Below are 17,990 nucleotides of genomic sequence, written 5' to 3' on the forward strand. Positions count from 1 at the left end.
ACAGGATTTGATTTCTACTCTTGAGCCCAGCAATCTTTCCATTTAACCATCTTGCCTTTATTTAGTAGGACATGGAAGCCTTTCAAGATTTTTTTTACCTGCAAGGGGAGTAAATGATAAAAATAGGCCCTTTTTGGACCCAAATGCTCCCAACCAATACTCACACAAATCGACTCAAGTTCATGAAGTATTTGTGTGGTTAATCTGTTGAAAAGAGATTTTCCGCCGGGCACGGTGGCTCAAGCCTGTAATCCCAGCACTTTGGGAGGCCGAGACGGGCGGATCACGAGGTCAGGAGATCGAGACCATCCTGGCTAACACGGTGAAACCCCGTCTCTACTAACAATACAAAAACTAGCCGGGCGAGGTGGCGGGCGCCTGTAGTCCCAGCTACTCGGGAGGCTAAGGCAGGAGAATGGCGTAAACCCGGGAGGCGGAGCTTGCAGTGAGCTGAGATCCGGCCACTGCACTCCAGCCTGGGCGACAGAGCAAGACTCCGTCTCAAAAAAAAAAAAAAAAAAGAAAAGAGATTTTCCTTTTGATTTTGCTAATAAGTATGAATAGTGTATGTCAACATGAAAGCACCTTTTATAAAGTTGGCATTTACTGTTTCCAGGCCTCCCAGGAGCAGGTCACATAATCCCACTCTACCACCATATCCCCACTTAATTGTCCCTACATTAGTTTCTTTCCTCATTTGCCCATTCCTGTCTTCAAATGGTAAGTGAGGTAAAACTCTGGGGAAGAGAGGTGATACGCATACAAGTCTGGTATAATTGCCTTCTTTTTCTTTTTTATTTCTTTCTTTCTTTATTTTTGAGACGGGTTTTGCTCTTGTTGCCGAGGCTGGAGTGCAATGGTGCAGTCTCTGCTTACTGCAAGCTCCGCCTCTCAGATTCAAATGATTCTCCTGCGTAAGCCTATGGAGTAGCTGGGATTACAGGCACCTGCCACCATACCGGATAATTTTTGTGTTTTTAGTAGAGATGGAGTTTCACCATGTTGGCTAGCCTGATCTTGAACTCCTGACCTCAGGTGATCCACCCGCCTTGGCCTCCGTAAGTGCTGAGGTTACAGGAGTGAGCTGCCACACCTGGCCTAATGGCTTTTTTTTTTTTTTTTTTTTTTGACAGAGTCTTGCTCTGTCGCCAGGCTGGAATGCGGTGGTGCAATCTGCAACCTCTGCCTTCCAGGTTCAAGAGATTCTCCTGCATCAGCCTCCCGAGTAGCCTGGCTTTTGCCTTCTTTTTATTTTATTTATTTGTTTATTTATTTATTTCTGAGACAGAGTCTCACTCTGTCGCCCAGGCTGGAGTGCAGTGGTGCGATCTTGGCTCACTGCAAGCTCCGCCTCCCTTGTTCACACCATTCTCCTGCCTCAGCCTCCTGAGTGGCTGGGACTACAGGCGCCCGCTACTACACCTGGCTAATTTTTTGTGTTCTTTAGTGAAACGAGGTTTCACTGTGTTAGCCAGGATGGTCTGGATCTCCTGACCTCGTGATCTGCCCGCCTCAGCCTCCCAGAGTGCTGGGATTACAGGCGTGAGCCACCGTGCCTGGCCTGCCTTCTTTTTAAAAGTACATATGAGGCTGGGTGTGGTGGCTCACGCCTGTAATCCCAACACCTTGGGAGGCCGAGGTGGGCAGATCACCTGAGGTCAGGAGTTCAAGACTAGCCTGGCCAACATGTTGAAACCCCATCTCTTCTAAAAGTATAAAAATTAGCCGGGCATGGTGGCGCGTGCCTGTAGTCCCAGCTACTTGGGAGGCTAAGGCAGGAGAATCACTGGAACCCAGGAGGCGAAGGATGCAGTGAATGGAGATTGTGCCACTGTACTCTAGCCTGGGTGAAAGAGTGAGACACCACCTCAAAAAAAAAAAAAAAGTACACATGAGAGAAGCAATGCTGGGAGGAATGGATAATGGAAGAGTGGGAACCATCTGATTCTTCCTCTCCTCTCCCCAAGTGGGAATGTTGAGTGGGCAGAGCAGTGGCAGGTTGCTAAAAGGCTGTTTTTGGGAAGGTTTAAGAGCCCCCTGGGTAATCATGTGTCCCATTTTTTTATCCTTCTCTCTTTTCTTTCCCTAGTTGTCTTCAGGCAGAGTGAGAAGCTGTAGCAATGTCTGATTTTGTGGAAAGCGAGGCTGAGGAGTCAGAGGAAGAATACAATGATGAAGGCGAGGTGGTACCCCGAGTCACCAAGAAATTTGTGGAAGAGGAGGATGATGGTGAGGAGGCCCCAGCCTCAAGCTTCTCCCCACTATTGCTAAGCTTTGGATAGTTGGATTCTTGCTGATGAAAGGCTCAGGCTCAGCACAGAAGTTATCACACATGAGGTACCAGCTTGAGAACTTTCAGTCATTCTTAGCAGATACTAACTGAGCATCTGTCTGTATGCCAGGCACTAGGCCTGGAACTAGAAATATAAAACAACAAAGATACAGCTATTGTGCAGTTTACTTTAGTAGGGGGGCGGTTGATAATAAACCAATAGATAAGTCCATATATAATACTTTCTGCTTTTAGACCTAGCATTATTGATACTTATTCACCTAGTTTCCTATTTCTCTGGCCAAGCCCAATCTTTAGAATTGTCAACAGAGTAGAACCACGAAATGACTTCAAAGGGGTAAAGGGACGTACAAGTTTTATGAAAGGAATTATGGCAAAATAAAGGAATGTAGCTGCTGAGTTTACAAACTGAGTAAAACAAAGTTATTGGTGGCTATAATAATCTAGTAATGGTTTTGAGAAGTCAGAGTGACCAGGAAGATCATCCTGCCCAAAGATAGATGGTGAATGTAGGGGGAAAAAAATATTCTTTCCAGATGCTGCTACTCTAAGTCAGTGGCCATGTTTTGCATCTTTACATGAGGCAGAATAGTTAACATGGCACCCAGGTTGTTAGGTGCAAAGCAAATGGATAATCACATTAATCAAGTGGCCCTGAACCGCTAGCCTGTTTTTCAGTCTCCATGCCTCAAACATGATGTCTTCCAGATGAGGAGGAGGAGGAAGAGAACCTAGATGATCAGGATGAGCAGGGCAACCTGAAAGGCTTTATCAATGACGATGATGATGAAGATGAAGGGGAGGAGGATGAGGGCAGTGACTCTGGTGATTCAGAAGATGATGTTGGCCACAAGAAGAGAAAACGCAGTGAGTAGTCTGTTGTTGGCTCAAGTGAGGCTTGGGTGGAGGTTCAGCAGAAAAGGGCCTCCCCATCACCATGGGCAACACTTTATTTCTTCAGCCTCTTTTGATGACCGCCTGGAGGATGATGATTTTGACCTCATTGAGGAGAATCTGGGTGTCAAAGTCAAAAGAGGAGTAAGTATCATTCTTTGTCTTTGTCCCTGGGGGTGAAGGAAAAAGTCCTGGAAATTTCAGTGTCTCTGGGTGAGGAGGAACATGCAGGACAGTTTGGAGAACATTAGAGCACGGTGTTTGGTATCATTGTACTACAGAGCCTAGATTTGCATCCCAGATCTGGGTGCCTGTTAGAGAAAGTCTTGTCCAAGTTTCAAGGACGGGCTTTGAGGCTACAAGAGCATCACTCAGCATGTTCTTTCCCATCTCCCTTGGTCAGAGTAATTGTGGTGGGAAGAAGGGAGTGAGACTGGAGATTTGGTATCCATATGCCAAACTCCTCAAATCCTGATAAGGCAGGTTTTCCCACCCCTAGCAAAAGTACCGGCGTGTCAAAAAAATGTCAGATGATGAGGACGATGATGAGGAGGAGTATGGCAAGGAGGAGCATGAAAAAGAAGCTATTGCAGAGGAAATCTTCCAGGATGGGGAAGGGGAAGAAGGGCAGGAGGCCATGGAGGCCCCCATGGCTCCTCCAGAGGAGGAGGAAGAAGATGATGAGGAGTCAGGTATGTTATATTGGGCAGGGAAGCCAGTGTTTGGATGGATGTTAGGATTTCCTGGCCCATGGGAACAGGATGGAAACCATTAGTTAGCTACATCCCCCAGCATTTAACACAAAGAAGTTCCTTTTCATGAGCTTCCCTTCTCCGTTGCTCACTGACCACTCACATAGTAGAAACCAAAGCAATTTAGTCCTGGCTCAGTCTCTGACTGTGAGCCCCAACCCCTCCTTTTCTACCCAGATATTGACGACTTCATTGTGGATGATGATGGACAGCCTCTGAAAAAACCTAAGTGGCGGAAAAAGCTTCCTGGATACACAGACGCGTGAGTGGGGTCTGGTACAAGGTGGGGATAAAGTGATTGAGTGGGCCGCGTCAGGAAGGAGGAGGTTAGAGGCCTTTGCCAAAAATGGGGCATTCCCAGCTTGCAGTCATTTTGCTTCCCTGCCTCAAATAACCTTTACCAGGCAGTGATTTCAGACTGCTCCTGGAAGCCCTAGGAACTGTCTCTGCACTCTAGGGCTACTGTGGGATTGGAGTAGAGTCCCACACGGGCAAGGCTCCAGCATTCCTCTTCCACCTACAGCTTCATGTTTATGCAATTATATATATTGACTTTTTTTTTTTTTTTTTTTTTTGAGACGGAGTCTCGCTCTGTCACCCGGGCTGGAGTGCAGTGGCCGCATCTCAGCTCACTGCAAGCTCCGCCTGCCGGGTTTACGCCATTCTCCTGCCTCAGCCTCCCGTGTAGCTGGGACTACAGGCGCCCGCCACCTCGCCCGGCTAGCTTTTTGTATTATTTTTAGTAGAGACGGGGTTTCACCGTGTTAGCCAGGGTGGTCTCAATCTCCTGTCCTCGTGATCTGCCCGTCTCGGCCTCCCAAAGTGCTGGGATTACAGGCTTGAGCCACCGCGCCCGGCCATATATTGACATTCTTAATACAATTTTGTTGAAAAAATGCCCACATCACAGTTAACAAATTTGAAAACTTTTGCTCTAAGGGAATACTGTAATGCCTTAGCAGAAGCTGGGTCCACTGAGCAAGATATAGACCCGTCTGCTCTGTTGCTATTTGATTACTGTCACTTGAAGGTGCCAAAGATGGGCTTTTTGTTCTTCCATATACAACAGTTTGCCCAGAAATATCCCCCAATGGAAGCCTTTCGTCCGCAGTGAATATGGTTATTTTGTTTACCTTCCTCCTAACCCTCTCATTTCCCTTGGGACAAGTAAAGGATCTATGCAGGGGCTGCATTTCTCTCCTCTCACCTGAACCTGAGCCAACTGCCTCTTGCTGCCACCCACAGGGCCCTGCAAGAAGCCCAGGAAATCTTCGGTGTGGACTTTGACTATGATGAATTTGAGAAATACAATGAGTATGATGAAGAACTGGAGGAAGAGTATGAGTATGAGGATGATGAGGCTGAGGGTGAAATCCGAGTGCGCCCCAAGAAGACCACCAAGAAGCGTGTGAGCCGTAGGAGCATCTTTGAAATGTATGAGCCCAGTGAGCTAGAAAGCAGCCACCTCACAGATCAGGACAATGAAATCCGAGCCACTGACCTGCCTGAGAGGTTCCAGGTAAGAAACCACCAGCCTCTGCTCTTATACCAATCCATATTTACTTTGTAGCCAAGAAATAATCTAGCGAAAGTCTAGCGTTGAGTATGCAGCATGGGCTTTGAACCCCATCTCACCCGGGGCCTGGGAAATCCAGCTCTTAGAGAAGGGAAGGTAGACTACCTTGCTTACGGTTCTTGAAATACTGTTTTCTTTAGAAATCTGTGAAATGCAGGCTGGGTGCTGTGGCTCACACCTATAATCCCAGCACTTTGGGAGACCAGGGTGGCAGATTGCTTGAGTCCAGGAACCCAAGACCAGCCTGGGCCACGTAGGAAGACCTTGTCTTTACAAAAAATGCAAAAAACTAGCTGATCGTGATGGTACACACCTGTAGTCTCAGCCACTCAGGAGGCTGAGGTGGGAAAATTGCTTGAGCTTGGGAGGTCACGGCTGCAGTGAGCCATCATTGCACCACTGCACTGAAGCCTAAAAACAGACCCTGTCTCAAAAAAAAAAAAAAAAAAAATTATGAAATGCTTATGGCCAGGCACAGTGGTTCACACCTGTAATCCCAGCACTTTGGGAGGCCAAGGTGGGTGGATCACCTAAGGTCAGGAGTTCGAGACCAGCCTGGCCAACATTGTGAAACCTCATCTGTACTAAAAATACAAAAAATTAGCTGCGTGGCTCACGCCTGTAATCCTAGCACTTTGGGAGGCCAAGGCGGGTGGATTGCCTTAGCTCAGAAGTTAGAGACCAGCCTGGGCAACACGGTGAAACCCTGTCTCTACTAAAATACAAAAAAAATTAGCTGGGCGTGGCAGCATGCATCTGTAATCCCAGTTACTTGGGAGGTTCAGGCAGGAGAATTCCTTGAAACTGGGAGGTGGAGGTTGCAGTGAGCCTAGATTGTGCCATTGCACTCCAGCCTGGGCAACTGAGCGAGACTCCATCTCAAAAAAAAAAAAAAAAATTAGCTGGGCGTGGTGGTAGGTACCTGTGATCCCAGCTACTCAGGAGGCTGAGCTCCGGGGGCAAAGGTTGAGGTGACCCTAGAACGCGCCATTGCACTCCAGCCTGAGCAACAAGAGCGAGACTCCCATCTCAAAAAAAAAAAAAAGAAAGAAAAGAAAGCAATGCTTATTTCATGCCGGAACAACACTGGTATAGCATTTCCAGAACAATAATGGAAATGTACACTTGATGATCACACGTTTCTGTCCAAAAGGTGTATGTTTTCTTAAGTGAGACATAAAGTCCGTCTGTTGTCTTTTCCACTGCAGCTCCGCTCCATCCCAGTCAAGGGGGCTGAAGATGATGAACTAGAAGAAGAAGCTGACTGGATCTACAGGAATGCTTTTGCCACACCAACCATTTCTCTCCAGGTATGCAAAAAAGATCCTTAGGTTTTGACATGAACCAAAAGACACTTCATCAAGATGGAGAGCTCGTCCTCCCCTATTTCATACATCTGTGTGCCTGGTACAGAAAACTGTGTATGTAGTCCCAACAAGTGTGTATATATGAGAAAAAATTTTTAGATTTCATCTAGAAAGGTTATGCTTCGTTATTAAGCAGTCTTGTGTGGTAAGACAAACCAAGTGACATTGTTTTGCTATTTCTTTATTTTCCTACTGTAGGAAAGCTGTGATTACCTAGACCGAGGGCAGCCAGCCAGCAGCTTCAGTCGGAAAGGGCCCAGCACAATTCAGAAGATCAAAGAGGCCCTGGGCTTCATGCGAAATCAGCATTTTGAGGTAACATCTCAAGCTCTGGTGGCCCATCGGTGAGAAATTTAGTTAGGGGATGAGGGAAACGGTAGTTAACTAAATGAGGTGGGAGCCCCCTTCCCCTATCCCCTGTCTGTGACTCAAGAAGTGTTAGGACCCGCAGAGACCCTAGTGATCATGAGAACAATGCTACTCTGTCTGCAGCATTATTTTCTCCTGTTGAGGAGAGCACTAGGCCCTGGAAGGGCTGTGAAGGACGCCAGGCTTCTGACTGTTGAATTTCCTGGAGCTGTTTGTCCAGAAAGTCATTATCTACTGACAGAGGGGATCTTAGCAGATCTATCGTCTCTGAGTGACTGCAGTCTCTTTGCCATCCTAGGTGCCTTTTATTGCCTTCTACCGAAAGGAGTATGTGGAGCCTGAGTTGCACATCAATGACCTATGGAGAGTCTGGCAGTGGGATGAAAAGGTAATGTGGATCTGTGGCACCCAAGAGGTACGGGCCAGGGTAGGCACCATTACTACCAGGATACCACAAACCCAAACCTCCCAGGCCTGTCTAGTCCCCCCAGCCAGGTTTTCTGGTAAGGAACAGAGCAGCCTTGGGTCTCCAGGGCTGAATACGAGCCCTCATTCCTGCCCTACTTCACCTTAGTGGACCCAGCTGCGGATCCGTAAAGAGAACCTAACACGGCTGTTTGAGAAGATGCAGGCTTATCAGTATGAACAGATCTCTGCTGACCCTGACAAACCTCTTGCCGATGGCATCCGGGCTCTGGACACCACTGACATGGAGAGGTAAAACATACGGTGTTTATTCCATTATGGGAAGCCCTCAGACCCAAGGCTGGACCTGCAGGAGCACTGTTAAACCTTGGAGAATGTGTAGCACAGGGCCCCATCCCTTAGAAATCCAACTCGTCACCCAGGCACAGCGGCTCACACCTGTAATCCCAGCATTGTGGGAGGCCGAGGCAGACAGATCACTTGAGGTCAGGAGTTCGAGACCAGCCTGGCCAGCATGATGAAACCCCATGTCTACTAAAAATACAAAAAATTAGCTGGGAGCAGTGGCGCATGCCTGTAATCCCAATTACTCAGGAGGCTTAAGCAGGAGAATTGTTTGAACCCGAGAGGCAGAGGTTGCCGTGAGCTGAGATCGTGCTACTGCACTCCAGCCTGGGCAACAGAGCAAGACTTCGTCTAAAAAAAAAAAAAAAAATTATAACTTGTCAAAGTCAGGCACAGGCACAGTGGCTTCTGCCTATAGGGAGGCTGAGGCAAGAGGATCACTTCAGCCCAGGAATTACTTATTTATTTTTTTGGAGATGGAGTCTCGCTGTGTCACCCAGGCTGAGTGCAGTGGCACAATCTCAGCTCACTGCAAGCTCCGCCCTCACCCCCGTTCACGCCATTCTGCTGCCTCAGCCTCCTGAGTAGCTGGGACTACAGGTGCCCACCACCATGCCTAATTTTTTTTTTTCTTTTCTTTGTGTTTTTAGTAGAGACAGGGTTTCACCATGTTAGCCAGAATGGTCTCCATCTCCTGACCTCGTGATTCGCCCGGCCGATCCTGTCTCTTAAGAAAAAGGGGGCTGGGGCCAGGCACGGTGGCTCACGCTTGTAATCCCGGCACTTTGGGAGGCCAAGGTGGGCGGGTCACGAAGTCAGGAGTTCAAGACCAGCCTGGCCAACACGGTAAAACCCCATATTTACTGAAAATACAAAAATTAGCTGGGCGTGGTGGCAGGTGCCTGTAATCCCGGTTACTCGGGAGTCTGAGGCAGGAGAATCACTTGAACCTGGGATGCAGAGGTTGCAGGAGCCGAGATCATGCCACTGCACCACAGAGCCTGGGCGACAGAGCTAGATTCCATCTCAAGAAAGAAAGAAAGAGGAGGCCGGGCATGCGTCATGCCTGTAATCCCAACACTTTGGGAGGCTGAGGTGGGCAGATCAGCTGAGGTCACGAGTTCAAGACCAGCCTGGCCAACATGGTGAAACCCCGTCTGTACTAAAAATACAAAAAATTAGCTGGACACCTGTAATCCCAGATACTCAGGAGGCTGAGGCAGGAGAATCGCTTGAACCTGGGAGGCGGAGGTTGCAGTGAGCTGAAATCGCGCCATTGCACTCCAACCTGGGTTAACAAGAGCAAAACTCCGCCTCAAAAAAAGAAAACGGGACCGGGCGCGGTGGCTCAAGCCTGTAATCCCAGCACTTTGGGAGGCCGAGACGGGCGGATCACCAGGTCAGGAGATCGAGACCATCCTGGCTAACATGGTGAAACCCCGTCTCTACTAAAAAAATACAAAAAAAAAAAAACTAGCGGGGGGATGTGGTGGGCGTCTGTAGTCCCAGCTACTCGGGAGGCTGAGGCAGGAGAATGGCGTAAACCCGGGAGGCGGAGCTTGCAGTGAGCTGAAATCCGGCCACTGCACTCCAGCTCGGGCGACAGAGCGAGACTCCATCTCAAAAAAAAAAAAAGAAAAAAAGAAAACAGGCTGGGCATGGTGGCTCACACCTGTAATCCCAGCACTTTGGGAGGATGAGGTGGGCAGATGACCTGACATCAGGGGTTTGAAACCAGCTTGGCCAACATGGTGAAACTCTGTCTCTACTAAAAATAAAAAAATTAGTCGGTGTGGTGTGTGCACACCTGTGATCCCAGCTATTCCGGAGGCTGAACCCGGAGAATCTCTTAAACCCAGGAGGTGGAGGTTGCAGTGAGCTGAGATCACGCCATTACACTCTAGCCTGGGTGACAAAAGTGAGACTCCGTCTCAAAAAAATAAATAAGATATGGTCTAGGGCTATCATGTGTCTTGGTTTTGTTTTTGTTTTGTTTGTTTGTTTGTTTTTTAGACAAAGTCTTGCTCTGTTGCCCAGGATGGAGTGCAGTGGCGGGATCTTGGCTCACTGCAAGCTCCACTTCCTGGGTTCACACCATCTGCCTCAGCCTCCCAAGTAGCTGGGACTACAGGCACCCACCACCACACCCGGCTAATTTTTTGTATTTTTAGTAGAGATGGGGTTTCACCATGTTAGCCAGGATGGTCTCGATCTCCTGACCTTGTGATCCCTCTGCCTTGGCCTCCCAAAGTGCTGGGATTACAGGCTTGAGCCACCACACCCAGCTATGTGTCTTTCTCTGTTGCCTAGGATGGAAAGCAGTGGTGTGGTCACAGTTCACGGCAGCCTCAACCTCCCGGGTTCAAGTGATCATCCTCTCTCCAGTCTGGGCAACAGAGTGAGACCCTGTCTCAAAAAAATAATAACAATAATAATAATAATTGGAAAAAACAGGTTGGGATCCCATTTTATTTGGGATACTGCCTTTTGGGAATTGGACCTCTTACAGCCAAATTGGAGCATATCCTTTCTGCAGTGATGACTGAAACCTTATGTCTCTTCCTTTTCAGGCTCAAGGATGTCCAGTCAATGGATGAGCTGAAAGATGTCTACAACCATTTTCTTCTTTATTATGGCCGAGACATCCCTAAGATGCAGAATGCCGCCAAAGCTAGCCGCAAGAAGCTGAAGCGTGTCAGGGAAGAGGGAGATGAAGAAGGTTAGTGCTGGAAAAGAAAATCCAGGAGACTTGATGGCCGTACATGATGGCTCATGCATGTAATCCCAGCATTTTGGGATGCCAAGGCAGGTGGATCACTTGAGGTGAGGAGTTCGAGACCAGCCTGGCCAACATGGCAAAACCCCATCTCTACTAAAAATACAAAAGTAGCAGGGCTAGGTGGCACATACCGGTAATCCCAGCTGCTCAGGAGGCTGAGGCATGCCTGAACCTAGAGGCGGTTGTTGCAGTGAGCTGAGATCACGCCACTGCACACCAGCCTGGGCAACAAACCGAGGCTGTATCTCAAAAAAAAAAAAAAAGAAAAGAAAACCCAGGAGACTTGATGTTCCATGGCATCTTGAAGGAGACCCTTGGCTGGGTGAAGGGGTGGCCTGCCCCTCCACACTTGTGGGTGTTTCTCGTTAGGTGGAACGAGAGACTTGAGAAAAGGAATAAGACACAGAGACAAAGTATAGAGAAGGAAAAGCGGGGCCCAGGGGACCGGTGCTGTGCTTACAGAGGACCCACACCGGCACCGGCCTCTGAGTTCCCTTAGTATTTATTGATAATTAGCTGGGTACCCTTTAAGACTTCTCTCCTAATGTGTCAGATCCTTGGGAGTGATTGGAAACTAGAACCCTCAATCTCACCGTGTTTTCTTCCCAGGTGAAGGTGACGAGGCAGAAGATGAGGAGCAGAGGGGGCCAGAGCTCAAGCAAGCCTCTCGCCGAGACATGTACACCATCTGCCAGAGTGCAGGGCTAGGTAAAAGCTAGCTTCTTTGGGATTTAGGCATTCTAGCCTGAGCAAGGGAAGTTACCCAGAAAAAAAGACTGGTGGGTAGGAAGAAGAAAGGCTGTCTGGGTCAATCACCAATCCAATCCTGAACCAGCCCGTTATCTGGTCTTCAAAAGCACTTCCTCTCCACACCCATTCCCGCCCCACAGTGATGGTTCAGCCTCTCTCTAATTTCCTGAGGTAATGAGAAACTCATGATTAGAGAGAGAGAGTCCAGTCTGTCTATTTCTTCTGCTTTATAACAGCCCATCTAGTGTTTAAAATCAGTTTTTTCCTTGTTGTTTGACCACCTGGTCCTGCTCATTCCTGGCCTGTTTAAATTCCAGTGCCCTAGCTGGGCACAGTGACTCAAGGCATGTAATCCCAGCACTTCGAAGGTTAGGGTGGGAGTATCGCTTGAGCCCAGGAGTTGGAGGCCAGCCTGGTCAACATAGCAAGACTCTACAAAAAATACAGAAAAAATTAGCCAGGAGTGGTGGGACACACCTGTAGTCCCAGGTACTCGGGAAAGCTGAAGTGGGAGGATCGCCTGAGCCCAGGAGGTCAAGGCTTCAGTGAGCCATGATCACCCCACCGCACTTTAGTCTGGGCAACAGAACGAGACCGTCTCAGGAAAATAACAAAGGCTAGTTCCCAGAATTCCAACTCCAGATTCTGAAAGCCAAGAAGTTTATCAGCCCATCTGCTGCCTTACCCTTCACTCTTCTGTTTGCTTTAGATGGCCTGGCCAAAAAGTTTGGGCTTACTCCCGAGCAGTTTGGGGAGAACCTGCGGGACAGCTACCAGCGGCATGAGACAGAGCAGTTTCCCGCAGAGCCCTTGGAGCTGGCCAAGGATTACGTTTGCAGGTAGGCGTGCAGCAGGTGACTGACAGGAGGAGGGGCCTGAGGGCCACAACACCCTGGTCCTGTAGCTGCACCATTTTCCCCACAGCCAGTTCCCTACTCCAGAAGCTGTGCTAGAAGGCGCCCGCTACATGGTAGCCCTGCAGATTGCCCGTGAGCCCCTTGTCCGGCAGGTGCTGAGGCAAACCTTCCAAGAGAGAGCCAAGCTAAATATAACCCCCACCAAGAAAGGTAGAAAGGTGAGCTGGGTGAAGGGCTTTGATCCAAGATGTGCCCCAGCTCTTTCTTTGATTGGCCTGAGTTTCTTGCCTTCCACTTCACTGAGCTGTGTGCCTGAAAGCAGAAAGGCAGTCTTTTCTCCTGGGGCCTGGCCCAGCCCATCCACAGGCTCATGATTCTCCCTTCATGTGTGCAGGATGTGGATGAGGCCCACTATGCCTATTCCTTCAAGTACTTAAAGAACAAGCCTGTTAAGGAACTGAGAGATGACCAGTTCCTCAAGATATGCCTGGCTGAAGACGAAGGACTCCTCACCACTGACATCAGCATAGATATGAAGGGAGTGGAAGGGTAAGGAGAACCCTGGCCTGGCAGCTCTCTGGGGAAGGCCTGGTGAGGAGTCTGGTGGAGGGAAGGGCCCCTCAGGAGTGGGGAACCACAATTTCATAGTTGAGCAAGCTGTTGTCTCTGGCTTGCTTAGAATGTTCGTGGACATTGGGTGTCACCTTTTCTTCATTCCTGACACCATAGCTTTGTGTCTGTCCTCAGCTATGGCAACGACCAGACATATTTTGAAGAGATAAAACAGTTTTACTACCGAGATGAGTTCAGCCACCAGGTGCAGGAGTGGAACCGGCAGCGCACCATGGCCATCGAACGGGCTTTACAGCAGTTCCTCTATGTGCAGATGGCCAAAGAACTCAAGAACAAGCTGCTGACTGAAGCCAAGGAATATGTCATAAAGGTGAGGGCAGAGACTCATGTTTTTTTGTGTGTTTTTTTCGAAACAGTCTTGCTCTGTTGCCCAGGCTGGAGTGCAGTGGCGCGATCTCGGCTCACTGCAACCTCCGCCTCCTAGGTTGATGTCATTCTCCTGCCTCAGCCTCCCAAGTAGCTGGGACTACAGTTGCCTGGCACCAAGCCCGGCTAATTTTTTATATTTTTAGTATAAAATAACATGGTTTCACTGTGTTAGCCAGGATAGTCTCGATCTTCTGACCTCGTGATCTGCCAGCCTTGGCCTCCCAAAGTGCTGGGATTACACCATCCTAGCTAACGTGGTGAAACCCCCGTCCCTACTAAAAGTGACAAAAAAGGGCTGGCCAGTGGCTCAATGCCTGTAATCCCAGCACTTGGGAGGCCGAGTACAGGCGGATCACGAGGTTCAGGATTGAATCGAGACCATCTGGCTAACACGGTGAAACCCCGTCTCTTCTAAAAATACAAAAAAAAAAACTAGCCGGGCGACGTGGCGGGCGCGCTGTACCCAGCTACTGGGGAGGCCTGAGGCAGGAGAAATAGGCGTAAACCCAGGAAGCGGAGCTTACAGTGAGCTGAGATCCGGCCACTGCACTCCAGCCTGGGCGGCAGAGCGAGACTCCATCTCAAAAAAAAAATACAAAAAAATACAAAAAAACTAGCCGGGCGAGGTGGCGGGCACCTGTAGTCCCAGCTACTCTGGAGGCTGAGGCAGGAGAATGGCGTGAACCTGGGAGGCGGAGCTTACAGTGAGCAGAGATCGCACCACTGCACTCCAGCCTGGGCAACAGAGCAAGACTCCGTCTCAAAAAAAAAAAAAACACACACCCTCACACGTGTGTATGAGTGTGTTTCCGTAGCACACTTGGTGAGCCTGATGACCATAATGTCATCGTGTATGTAATATCCTTTGTGTCTCTTCCCCCAGGCCTGTAGTCGAAAGCTCTACAATTGGTTGAGAGTGGCGCCCTACCGACCAGATCAGCAGGTGGAAGAAGATGATGACTTTATGGACGAGAACCAAGGGAAGGGCATTCGAGTCCTCGGCATTGCTTTCTCCTCTGCCAGGTAACAGCCTGTTTTTGCCTCCCCAGCACCATCTCTTACCTGTCTTCCTAAATTTCATTTTTCTCTCATTTATAACTTCATATTGCTGATTATTGCACTCTTGTTTTTCTGTCTGTCTGGCAGAGATCACCCTGTGTTCTGTGCCCTGGTCAATGGTGAAGGAGAAGTGACAGACTTCCTTCGACTGCCCCATTTTACCAAACGGCGAACTGCGTGGAGAGAGGAAGAGCGGGAAAAGAAGGCAAGTGGCCAGGACGAGGTTACTAAGTGTACATCTGGAGTATGTCTTATGATTCAGTGGGAATAAGTGTTTATGGTCTAAGCAAAATCCTATGCAAGACTGATTGTCTCTGATCTGGTCACTGACTTGTCCCCTGGGATGCCTCACTTCCATGAGCAGTAGATGGCACTCAAGTTATCTGGTACAGAATTTGCTTCTGACTTGAGGCCAATTCCTAGGCCTTGTGTGCTTCTGGAGTTGCTTTAACTGCCTCTGTTCTTACCAGCATCTGGGTCAGGCTGTTCCAGCAGCTGAAAGCCACTGAGGCGAGAAGCCAGCCTTTTCCCTGCTTTAGCCTTTCAGGGTCTCTTTTTCCAAGGAAAGAAGACTTTCAATTCATTTGGTTGGTATATTTCTGAATTTTGTTTATCCTAATGGTATCTGTGGTATCTTTCAGTTTTGTTGACAGAGCCCCGTTCTTGAAAGAAAAACTTCTTAAGAAACAACTATTTTTTAAATTGTATTATTATTATTATTGAAAGAGTCTTGCTTTGTCGCCAGGCTGGAGTGCAGTGGCAAGAACTCATCTCACTGCAACTTCTGCTTCCCAGGCTCAAGTGATCCTCCTGCCTCAGCCTCCCAAGTAGCTGGGACCACCAGAGGCGTGCACCACCACGCCTGGCTAATTTTTGTATTTTTTGTAGAGACAAGGTTTCACCATATTGCCTAGACAGGTGTCAAACTCCTAGACTGAAGCGATCCATCTGCCTCAGCCTCCCAAAGTGCAAGTGTGAGCCACTGCACCCAGCCCTTAAAATCTTGAAATGGAGATCAGAATATCTAATAGTCCTAACTAACATTTTAGCAAAAGTCACACCACAAATGAAATAGCCACAGAAGGAGGACATGCAGGAGTGTGAGGCACTGGAAAGTAAATCATAAGAAACTGGACATCTTTAGGCTGAAGAAAATCATACTTAACCGTGTTGATCTTTGCAAAGGGCCCGCACCCAAAAGAGGGCAGCTCCTAGTTCTTTGTTTTGTTTCATCAAAACTAGAACCAGTGGCTAAGTATTAGATTTTGGTCTACAATAAAAAAGAACAGTTTTCTCACTTCATCCTTGCGACCTAGCTAGTGGCAGCTAGTACCACTGGAGTGCAGTTCTAGTCAGTGGAATTATTAAGCAGAGGCAGGGTGGCCAACTTTCAGGAAGAGGTGGGAATGGTTCCTTGGTAGCACCTTGGACCAGATATCTGAAGACTTTTCCAGTTCTTACAAGATCTCCAACATAGGGAGACAGAATTGCCTGAAATCTTCACATCCTCAGAGCCATTCAGCTTCAATTTTCTTTCAATCCAGGCTCAAGACATTGAAACGCTAAAGAAATTTCTCCTGAATAAGAAGCCTCATGTGGTGACAGTTGCAGGAGAGAACAGGTAGGTGGGGATTAGACCACACCTGGTTTAAGGCTATGACCCAATTCATCCCTTATTATTGAATCTGGCATATGCCCATAACATGTGGGGCTTGTGCCTGTGCAGGGAGTGTCCCTGGCGATGTTTTACCTCATTGTCTTCAAAGCCCTTTCCTCCCTGCCCCCAAGGCAGTCATGAGACTGTCCATCCCTAAGAAAATGTATTCATTGACCAACACTCATCCCACCAGGGACGCCCAGATGTTGATTGAAGATGTGAAACGCATTGTACATGAGTTGGATCAGGGCCAGCAGCTGTCATCTATTGGGGTAGAGCTGGTTGACAACGAGTTGGCCATTCTCTATATGAACAGCAAGAAGTCAGAGGTAATGCTGGAGTCCCACCCTTAGGGCCTGTCCAGGCAAGTGCTGTTAATCCCAAAGAGATTAAATAGGGAAACAAAGGTTATCAGGGCACAGGATTATACCTGTGTACTTATCCATGCAGAAGTTCTCCGTTTTGCAGTTACGGTTCAGATTGGGAGTCCCAGAAATTAAATCGGTCCCAGGAAAAAAGATCCCAGAGAAGCAGAGAAAATGATTTAAACAAGAATGGTTTGGATTTCCTCTTGATGTTGGAGCTGAGGGGATTTTAAGGCCCTGCTGACCCTCATTTGACTCTAGGCAGAATTCCGGGATTACCCTCCAGTGCTGAGACAGGCCGTCTCCCTGGCCCGGCGCATCCAGGACCCTCTGATTGAATTTGCCCAGGTGTGCAGTTCTGATGAAGACATCCTGTGTCTCAAGTTTCACCCCTTGCAGGTGAGTAGGATTTGACAGGCAGACTCGGGTGGAGGGAAAGGCAGAGTAACCTTACTCCTGCCTGCTTAATGTCAACAGGAGCATGTGGTGAAAGAGGAGCTGCTCAACGCCTTGTACTGTGAATTTATCAACCGAGTCAATGAGGTCGGGGTCGATGTCAACCGTGCCATTGCCCACCCTTACAGCCAGGCCTTGATCCAGTATGTTTGTGGCCTGGGACCTCGGAAAGGGACCCACCTTCTGAAGGTAGGATTGGAGTGAATTCAGAAATTTTAAAACTTGCCATTTCATTGAATATGAATATATACTTTGTCAGTATAATTTAACAGCTCAAGAAGACCAAGGTCAGTGACTTGTCCAAAATCACTCAGCAAGTGAGAGTCAGAGTCTGACATCAGACCCAGTTGGCCAAAGCTGTGCCCTTCACTGCTACTTGCACCACCACGCCTGGCTAATTTTTTGTATTTTTAGTAGAGACAGGGTTTCACCATGTTGACCAGGCTGGTCTCGAACGCCTGACCTCAAGTGATCCACTTGCCTCAGCCTCCCAAAGTGTTGGGATTACAGGCATGAGCCACTGCGCCCAGCCAACTAGTGTTAACTTGTAACTTATAAGCCATACATTAGTTGTATATGGTTTTTGGTGTAGGTATAACATCATTTATTTATTATTTTCCCATTTAAAGCAAAACTTTTGTTTGTTTGGTTTTTAATTTTGAGTAGTCGATAGTGTGCTGTAGTGCTCAACTAGATACTGGGTGGGGACAGAATTTTTGTTATGAGGGTTTAATAGAGACTGGAACAGTCTGGGTAGGTGGGGCCTCCTTACTGCCCTGGCTCAGTCCAGCTCTCTCCCCCAGATCCTGAAGCAGAACAACACCCGGCTCGAGAGCCGGACGCAGCTGGTCACCATGTGCCACATGGGTCCCAAAGTCTTCATGAATTGCGCTGGCTTCCTCAAGATCGACACGGCCTCCCTGGGGGACAGGTGATGCCCTCTGCCTGGATGGGGCAGGAGGAATTCCCTTGTGGGCTTTGTTTTCGGGTTTCAGGGGTTAGGGCTATCAAAGGGCCACAAGCCATTTAATTTAGGAAATGTT

General features: G+C 48.4%; 1 protein-coding gene across 2 annotated transcripts in view; it reads left to right on the plus strand.

The window, feature by feature from the left end:
• SUPT6H (SPT6 homolog, histone chaperone and transcription elongation factor) overlaps positions 1-17,990 on the plus strand; it is a 42,225-nt gene that overhangs the window by 10,454 nt on the left and 13,781 nt on the right. For both annotated transcript variants that reach the window (XM_017888865.1, XM_017888866.1), the window contains exons 2-24: positions 2,090-2,229; positions 3,002-3,160; positions 3,255-3,331; positions 3,687-3,879; positions 4,117-4,201; positions 5,185-5,458; positions 6,724-6,825; positions 7,081-7,197; positions 7,550-7,639; positions 7,826-7,968; positions 10,593-10,741; positions 11,411-11,509; positions 12,261-12,390; positions 12,476-12,626; positions 12,803-12,957; positions 13,156-13,351; positions 14,294-14,433; positions 14,557-14,674; positions 16,014-16,090; positions 16,320-16,455; positions 16,753-16,890; positions 16,969-17,136; positions 17,751-17,878. In XM_017888865.1, the coding sequence (XP_017744354.1) occupies positions 2,121-2,229; positions 3,002-3,160; positions 3,255-3,331; positions 3,687-3,879; positions 4,117-4,201; positions 5,185-5,458; positions 6,724-6,825; positions 7,081-7,197; positions 7,550-7,639; positions 7,826-7,968; positions 10,593-10,741; positions 11,411-11,509; positions 12,261-12,390; positions 12,476-12,626; positions 12,803-12,957; positions 13,156-13,351; positions 14,294-14,433; positions 14,557-14,674; positions 16,014-16,090; positions 16,320-16,455; positions 16,753-16,890; positions 16,969-17,136; positions 17,751-17,878 (3,134 nt within the window). In that variant the 5' untranslated portion in view covers positions 2,090-2,120. The remainder of the gene's footprint in view (positions 1-2,089; positions 2,230-3,001; positions 3,161-3,254; positions 3,332-3,686; positions 3,880-4,116; positions 4,202-5,184; positions 5,459-6,723; positions 6,826-7,080; positions 7,198-7,549; positions 7,640-7,825; positions 7,969-10,592; positions 10,742-11,410; positions 11,510-12,260; positions 12,391-12,475; positions 12,627-12,802; positions 12,958-13,155; positions 13,352-14,293; positions 14,434-14,556; positions 14,675-16,013; positions 16,091-16,319; positions 16,456-16,752; positions 16,891-16,968; positions 17,137-17,750; positions 17,879-17,990) is intronic.

The sequence above is a fragment of the Rhinopithecus bieti genome, unplaced genomic scaffold, assembly GCF_001698545.2.
Source record: "Rhinopithecus bieti isolate Rb0 unplaced genomic scaffold, ASM169854v2 scaffold_18477, whole genome shotgun sequence".
NCBI classification, from domain to species: Eukaryota; Metazoa; Chordata; class Mammalia; order Primates; family Cercopithecidae; genus Rhinopithecus; species Rhinopithecus bieti.